The sequence below is a fragment of the Babylonia areolata genome, chromosome 10, assembly GCF_041734735.1.
Source record: "Babylonia areolata isolate BAREFJ2019XMU chromosome 10, ASM4173473v1, whole genome shotgun sequence".
In the NCBI taxonomy this organism is placed as follows: Eukaryota; Metazoa; Mollusca; class Gastropoda; order Neogastropoda; family Buccinidae; genus Babylonia; species Babylonia areolata.
In genome coordinates this window covers 2,686,964-2,695,481 of record NC_134885.1, presented here as the reverse complement: position 1 = coordinate 2,695,481, position 8,518 = coordinate 2,686,964, and the positions used below count along the sequence as shown (strand labels likewise).

Sequence of the window (8,518 nt, the reverse complement as noted above, 5' to 3'; positions counted from 1 at the left end):
TAATAATAAATAAATAAATAAACTATTATCAATAATTCAGTAAAATAAAAAGGCATTCCAAAAAACATCACGGTCTCTCGAGTCTCCTTGCCTGTCAGTCTTTCTATCAAACACCTTTGATATCCTTAAAATCACACACACACACACACACACACACACACACACACACACACACACACACACTCAAAAGTTCCACAACACTTTCACAATGTCTGATGTGACCTTCTTCTTCTGCGTTCGTGGGCTGCAGCTCCCACGTTCACTCATATATAAACGAGTGGGCTTTTACGTGTATGACCGTTTTTACCATGCCATGAAGCCAGCCATACTCCGCTTTCGGGGGTTTTTATGTGACCATTCCCCCTCTCCTCCACATCACGACACGTCCTGTACACACCGCCAGTCTCCAGCACCAATGGTTCCATGCACCCTGACAAGTAAAGCACCATCAGCAGCCACACCCACATGTCAGAGTCTGCCCACTGCAGAGAAAGGCTGCGACATGTCTGTGACATGTCAAATAATGTTTCTTCATTCTTTCTGTTTTTACATTAAGAATACTAGTTATTACCTGCAGTGTGTGGATGTATGTATGAAACGATGTATGTGATATTTTTTACATTTGTATCTTCGTAATATTTGTTGGGGCAGTTGTTGGCTTTTACAGTTATGGTCCCCATGTTGTTTACTTGTCTATGTTGTGATAATGCACCTGACCAAATTTCTCCAGTTGGAGATAATAAAGTTATTCTTATCTTATCTTATCTTATCGAAGTCCAGTGTCTCAGAGCCAATGCTGCTGTTTGGCTGAAAAAGGCAGCGACGTGTCTGCATCGAAGTCCAGTGTCTCTGAGCCAATGCTGCTCTTGGCTGCTGGAAAAGGCAGTGACATGTCTGCATCAAAGTCCAGTGTCTCTGAGCCAATGCTGCTGTTGGCTGCTGGAAAAGGCAGCGACATGTCTGCATCGAAGTCCAGTGTCTCTGAGCCAATGCTGCTGTTTGGCTGGAAAAGGCAGCGACATGTCTGCATCAAAGTCCAGTGTCTCTGAGCCAATGCTGCTGTTGGCTGCTGGAAAAGGCAGCGACATGTCTGCATCGAAGTCCAGTGTCTCTGAGCCAATGCTGCTGTTTGGCTGGAAAAGGCAGCGACATGTCTGCATCAAAGTCCAGTGTCTCTGAGCCAATGCTGCTGTTGGCTGCTGGAAAAGGCAGCGACATGTCTGCATCGAAGTCCAGTGTCTCTGAGCCAATGCTGCTCTCGGCTGGAAAAGGCAGCTTTGGTTTTCAGTTTTCAGTTTCAAGGTGGTGTCGAAGCTTGCAGACTGATCCACATACGCTACACCATATTAGTGTAAAAAAAAAAAATAAATAAATAAATAGATGAATAAATAAATAAATGAATAAGCTTCAGAAGACATGGAGAATGGTGCAGAGGATGGCCACAAATGTCTCGGCGATGATTTCTGTCACACCAAAAATGTTCCAGTGATGATCTCTCTCACACCACACCTGCCTCAGTGATGATCTCACACACACACACACACACACACACGCACACACACACACACATACACACACACACACACACACACACACACACACACATTCTCACACCACACATATATCAGCAATCTCTGTCATATTTCGAAATAAAAAAACCAACAAATCAGCACTGATCTCCGTCACACCACAGATGTCTCTGCTGTGATCTCCATCACACCACAACCATCTCAGCGACGATCTCCATCACAATGCTGGTCACGCAGGCTGGTGTTGGGAGGCCAGCCAGGTGAACCCCTCCCTCACCCCCTCCCCTGTCACTGCACACGATGCCTGCAGGTGGAAGTGGCGGCCACGCAGACAGGTCAGCTTGTTCTCCACCGCTTCTGGGCCCATGGCTGCGTGTGTGTCCACAGACCAGGTGTGAGATGGAGTCAGCAGGAAACAGAAAAAAATATGTGTGGTGTGGCTCAGAGCCGCATGGTGAGTGTGAGTTTGAATGCACATTATCATCATTATCACTGTCATCATTAGTAGTAGTAGTAAAAGTATCGTCATCATCATTTTCATAATAACCATCACGGTTAACTCACTCAGTACGACCAGTCCTCTCTTCTCCTCTACACAGACCCCTCGGATGTCCAGTGGGTGTCTGAATGACCCAACCTTTAGCTTCCATCGTCAGAATTGTGGTATTCTTTGTCAACATTCACGTCTTCAGTATAAGAGCTTTCCGCCTGCAATATTTTGATGATGGTAACTGGGATGAAACGCTGTTAACATCGTCTCTTTCGCCGTTTGTATGGAGAGAGTTAATAATGATTATTATGATTATGATTGTTATCATCATTATCATTATTATGATTACTGTTATCATTATTGCTGTTCTTGTTTTTGTCATTATTATTATCATTACTACTACTACTACTGGTGTTGTTAATATTGTTCTTGTGTTTTTTATTATTAAAGGTGGAGTAGAAGAAAAAAACCAATACAATAAAAACAAAATATTTCTTTTACCCCAATAGAGAATCTTTCTCTACTTAAAAAAACAAAATATTTCTTTCACACAAGAAAGAATCTTTCTCTACTTAAAAAAAACACAAAAGCAACAATATTTCTGATGTGTTCATTTAAAATGAAAACTTTCCAAACTGTTTTTCCTGAAAAGAAGCCAAAAAATATATTATGTGTCAAAAGGTGTTTCTAAAAATCTGTAAGATAACATACATCAAACTCAGATACCTTCAAATGTCAATAGTTTTACAGATCACTTGCAAGCAATATTATTCTAAAGGAAAGTGAACACAATTGATGATCCTTACTGCAGTTTTTTGTACTTTCGGTTTCAGTATCAAGGAGGAATCAAAAGTTTTCCGACTGATCCATCACATCAGCATAAAAACACAATGCTTCCCCAGCAAGGAAGCGAACCCTGGCCATTGCAGTGAGAGCAAGAAATCCTAACCACGAGACCACTTGGAACTTAGCTTGTTTTGTAGCAACAGTAAAGGATCAATTATTGATCCTTTTCTGTGAAAGCGTTACCCCAAACCGCCTTTTGTTTAGACATGGAAAAAAAAGTGGTGAATGTAAGTGTCATCATTTCATATTCATAACATGAGTTCAGTGAAAACCTTGTTTTATTCAGAACAGACATTGATTCAAATACAGATGAAACAGTAGCTTTTATAATAATGTATGGGAAAATGTATTTCTATAAAATTAATGCAAAGTGAGCAAGAACAGTTCCACATATTTTGGTCTTTCTACAAGAACTAAAACAGAAGTTGTGTTATTTTCTGAAGAACATAATGCTAGACTCAAAAACTGTTATAAATTTTAATGAGTTTGGTTGTTCTATACTACTATATTTGACCTGGTGACCTCAGACAAAATAAAAGCAAAATAAAATAGAAACGGGGGAAAAAAAACTTTTTAAAGTGTGGTTATGAATAACTGATTAACTGGAACATTTATGACAAATATTCCTGTACATGATACCTGTAGAAGCTGTGTTTTGCTTTGTTATTCATACAAGAGCGCAATGAAAACGACAAATTTCAAAACAATTGAAAACACAATGAAAACAACAAAAACAGCACAACATTATCATAACCTTTAGACTGATTGTGAATCACTCAATCGAAAGAACCACTGACCGCCTTGAAGATCTTCCTTGTTGGCGAAGATCAAGACACTGACGTCCTTCATCTCTGGGTCACTGATGATCCGACTCAGCTCCCTCTCTGCCTCGCTGATGCGTCCATGGTCTGCACTGTCCACCACAAAGACAAGGCCCTGTGTACCCGTGAAATACTGCTTCCACATGGGCCTGACCCTTTCCTGTCCTCCAAGGTCCTGGACAGGAAGAAAAAACAACAACTACAACTATAACAACAGCAACAATAATGATGATGATGATGATATTAATAAGAAGAAGAAAAAGAATAACAACAACAATAGCAACAACAACAACAGCAACAATAATGATGATAATAATGATGATGATGATATTAACAAGAAGAAAAAGAATAACAACAACAGCAACAACAACAGTAATAATGATGCTGATATTAATAATAAGAACAACAACAACAATAATGATGATATGAATGATGATGATATGCATAATCATAATAATACCAATAAGAATAATAATAACAGTAATAAATAAGAATAATACTAAGAATAATAATGATAATTGTAATAGCAATTAATGGTTATAGCATTGATACTACTACTACTACTAATAATAATTATCATAATAATAATGCAAATGTACTTTTACAACCATTGTATTTCTGGGAAATTGTAAATGAATCGTGTTGAGCTCCAGAACAATACTCTTGGAGTGGGGTATGTAAGTGTATCACTGTCATGATTAATTGCTGGTTTGATCTTCAAGTACAGCCACGTTTCCTCCAAATCAAAGGGTCCACAAAGTCCAACCATTGCTGCTTAGTCTTTCCCAGAAGCCTGACACAGGTAAGCAACAAGTGTTGATCTCTGGTAAAAGTGAACCCATTTTGATAGGTACAATAATATATGCATGCACTCAGACCGACCGACCACCGATATTTTCTCCCCCTCCACTAGGCCTTGAGTGGTGGTCTGGACGCTAGTCATTCGGATGAGACGATAAACCGAGGTCCCGTGTGCAGCATGCACTTAGCGCACGTAAAATAACCCATGGCAACAAAAGGGTTGTTCCTGGCAAAATTCTGTAGAAAAATCCACTTCGATAGGAAAAACAAATAAAACTGCACGCAGGAAAAAATTTTTTTAAATGGGTGGCGCTGTAGCGTAGCGATGCGCTCTCCCTGGGGAGAGCATCCCGAATTTCACACAGAGAAATCTGTTGTGATAAAAAGAAATACAAATACAAATACAACCCTAGTGCTGGGTTATGCTGTTGTCAGGCATTTGCCTCGTAGATGTGGTGCAGTGTACATGGACTTGACTGAATGCAGTGACGCCCCCTTAAGAAACTGAAATTGAGAAGTGTCCTTCTTTAGCCCTCTGGTTAACTCTCTCCATACGAACAGCGAAAGAGACGACGTTAACAGCGTTTCACCCCAATTACCATCATCAAAATATTGCCAGTGGAAGGCTCTTATACTGAAGAGGTGAATGTTGACAAAGAATACCACAATTCTGACGACGGAAGCTAAAGGTTGGGTCATTGAGACACCCACTGGACATCCCAGGGGTCTGTGTAGAGAAGAGAGGACTGGCTGAACTGAGTGAGTTAAATCCTCTGATAAGTTTTCTGAGCTCACTCAAAGCCTTAACTAGAAAATCACACACTGAACACATTCACAACATGTGCTGTGGATCAAATCCATACATACCCACACGTTGAACTTGACGTTCCTGTGTTTGAAGTTTTCCAGGTTGAATGATTCAGTGTGCTCCACATTGCCAGTCTGCCGTTTCTTCATATAGTACAGAATGGATAAGTACAGGGTCAGGAAAAAAGAAAAGAATAACACTGCCTAAAAATGACATGTGGTAAAATTTTCATGGGAATGTGGATGTGTGAGAGAGAGCATTCATCTCACACTGTGTGTGACAACATACTATGTTACAGACACACAGTCTGAATGAATGTATTTGTATTTCTTTTTATCACAACAGATTTCTCTGTGTGAAATTCGAGCTGCTCTCCCCAGGGAAAGCGCGTCGCTACACTACAGCACCACCCTTTTTTTTTTTTGTATTTTTTCCTGCCTGCAGTTTTATTTGTTTTTCCTATTGCAGTGGATTTTTCTACAGAATTTTGCCAGGAACAACCCTTTTGTTGCTGTGGGTTCTTTTATGTGCACTAAGTGCATACTGCACACGGGACCTTGGTTTATCGTCTCATCTGAATGACTAGCATCCAGACCACCACTCAAGGTCTAGTGGAGGGTGAGAAAATATCGGCGGCTGAGCCGTGATTCGAACCAGCACGCTCAGATTCTCTCGCTTCCTAGGCGGACGCGTTACCTCTAGGCTGGGAGAGTGTATGTCTACTTGAATGCATGCCTCTTTGTGTATACGCAGTGTGTTGTGTGTATACAATGTTATTGACTGCATGTCTGTTGCATGCGTGATCAAACCTACATGTGTCATTGTATGTACATCACAACATAATCATGTGCATGCATGTGCACAATGTCTGCATCTACGCATGCCCATTCTCCCTTGTCACTATTTTTTTTTTTCTTAACAGTTTATTTCAAGGATACTTGATTTGCCAGCGCCATCCAGACCCATTATGACGACTGTCATCTGCTTGGTGCCAACCAAGGACCAGAGACTGCCCATGTTTCTCGCTGGATCGCGGGCACACCAACCTGCCAACAAACCACACACAGATACCATTCAACAGCTGTCGATCAGAGGACACAGTACAGCACTGCACAGTGCAGCATAGCATAGTACAGCACTGCACAGCGAAGCACAGTATAGTACAGCACTGCACAGCACAGCATAGTACAGCACTGCACAGCGCAGCATAGTACAGCACTGCACAGCACAGCATAGCATAGTACAGCACTGCACAGCACAGCATAGCATAGTACAGAACTGCACAGCACAGCACAGCATAGTACAGTACTGCACAGCGCAGCATAGCATTGTACAGCACTACACAGCACAGCATAGCATTGTACAGCACTGCACAGCGCAGCATAGCATTGTACAGCACTACACAGCACAGCATAGCATTGTACAGCACTGCACAGCGCAGCATAGCATTGTACAACACTGTGCAGCATAGCATAGCATAGCACAGCACTGCACAGCGCAGCATAGCATAGTACAGTACTGCACAGCGCAGCATAGCATTGTACAGCACTACACAGCACAGCATAGCATTGTACAGCACTGCACAGCGCAGCATAGCATTGTACAACACTGTGCAGCATAGCATAGCATAGCACAGCACTGCACAGCGCAGCATAGCACAGTACAGCACAGCACTACACAGCATAGCACAGCCAAGCATAGCACAGTACAGTATACTACAGCACTGCATAGTACAGCATAGTACAGCACAGCATAGTACAGCACAGGACAGCACTGTACAGCACAACATAGAACAGCACAGCACAGCATATAGCACAGCACAGCACTGCACAACATAGAACAGCATAGCATTGCACACCACAGCACAACATAGCACAGTACAGCACAGTACAGCATGACATGGCACGACTGCACAGCATATTACAGCATAGCAGAGTGTAGCTTAGTATAGCATATCATAGCACAGCTCAGCACAGTATGAACTGAGAACAACCCTTTCAAAAGATTTGATTGCAGCAGAGATATAAACATTGATAGTCATTAACAGGCAGCTGAACGGGGTCGGGGACTATCTCATTTTGGACCTGTCGTTAATGGCCTGTTGAGTTTGACAACCTGATGGTCTTAAGGTCATGTTGTTAGTGCTTGAGACTTGAGGGTTTCGTTGTCCGATGGGGTGACTAGATGGGATCCACTTGGGAAGGAACGACTTATTAGCTTTTGCTCTTGATCAAGTGACTGAATGGGGTCGACGCTGTGTCACGATTATGATCAGTGAATCGGTTTTGTGGCACCACTACAGGGGTTTGTTTGAATATGACTGCATAAAATCCGCAAGTAAACAGCTTGGAAATAACCCATCAGACAGTTCAAGTCGGGGACTTACCTTTACAACACTTTGTGTTGTCTGAAAACTGTCCGGATGATGACACCAGTATTTGATTGGTGGTTAAACAAAAAGTTCAAAGGTTCAAAATCATTTTTAATCCGAGACAGCATTGTGATTTCCGGTTTCGGTTCTTTTTTCAAGAGGCCAAACTTTCCCGAAAAGTAGGTCAGCGGAATTTCCCGAAAAACGATTGATGTCGATTTTGCCTTAAAAATAAAAAAATTAGATAAGTATATATATATATATATGTGTGTGTGTGTGTGTGTGTGTGTGTGTGTGTGTGGTAGAGGTGTGCATGTGTACTCTTTGTGTGTGTAAGTGTGTGTGTGTGTGTGTGTGTGTGTGTGTGTGAGTGTGTGTGTAAGTGTGTGTGTCTGTATGGTGATATGTATATTGGTGACAGTATGTTTAAAAAAAATTTAAAAAAATTAAGTTCAAGCACCTGTCATGTGACAGGCAGAGGTGTTTTTTGTGTTTTAGTTTTTTAATGTTCAAAACGTACGATTAACGTTCTAACGTATCTCTCTGTGTGTCAAACATTCCGTTTAAGTCACCTCTTGTCCACCCTCTCTTTTCTGGAAACGATTCATTCGTGTCATGAACTCTCAGCATTGTCTTCATTCCATCAGTTACACATTTTCTTGCATTCGGCTGAAAACGAACAATACAAACGTTTGAAGAGCAGAAGAAAACAATATTCCAGCCTCGATCTTATCAAGCAACGATTTAGAAATAGGCTATCTTCTTTTCTTTTTTTTCCCTATGTGCCATATCTACAGATGAAAACAATGATTATATAATCGGGTGTTTTGTTGAGCATGGCAGCCCACCCTC

The 8,518-nt window shown here is 41.4% G+C and overlaps 1 protein-coding gene across 1 annotated transcript; it reads right to left on the bottom strand.

The window, feature by feature from the left end:
- Window positions 1-1,732: 1,732 nt before the first annotated feature.
- Window positions 1,733-7,812, bottom strand: LOC143286398 (ADP-ribosylation factor 6-like). The gene is made up of 5 exons (XM_076593953.1): window positions 7,682-7,812; window positions 6,234-6,341; window positions 5,355-5,438; window positions 3,663-3,861; window positions 1,733-1,898 (listed from the first exon to the last, which is right to left on the bottom strand). The coding sequence occupies exons 2-5, from the start codon at window positions 6,249-6,251 to the stop codon at window positions 1,759-1,761; spliced, it is 441 nt and encodes a 146-aa protein (XP_076450068.1). The 5' UTR covers window positions 6,252-6,341; window positions 7,682-7,812; the 3' UTR covers window positions 1,733-1,758.
- Between the last annotated feature and the right edge of the window lie 706 nt (window positions 7,813-8,518).

Excerpts from the sequence above, each read along its gene's own strand:
- LOC143286398 (XM_076593953.1), bottom strand. Across the intron at positions 3,862-5,354 it reads ACGTCAAGTTCAACGTGTGG|GACCTTGGAGGACAGGAAAG; the intron begins GTATGTATGGAT and ends CTTCCTGTCCAG. Across the intron at positions 1,899-3,662 it reads CAAGGAAGATCTTCAAGGCG|CCATGGGCCCAGAAGCGGTG; the intron begins GTCAGTGGTTCT and ends ACACACACGCAG.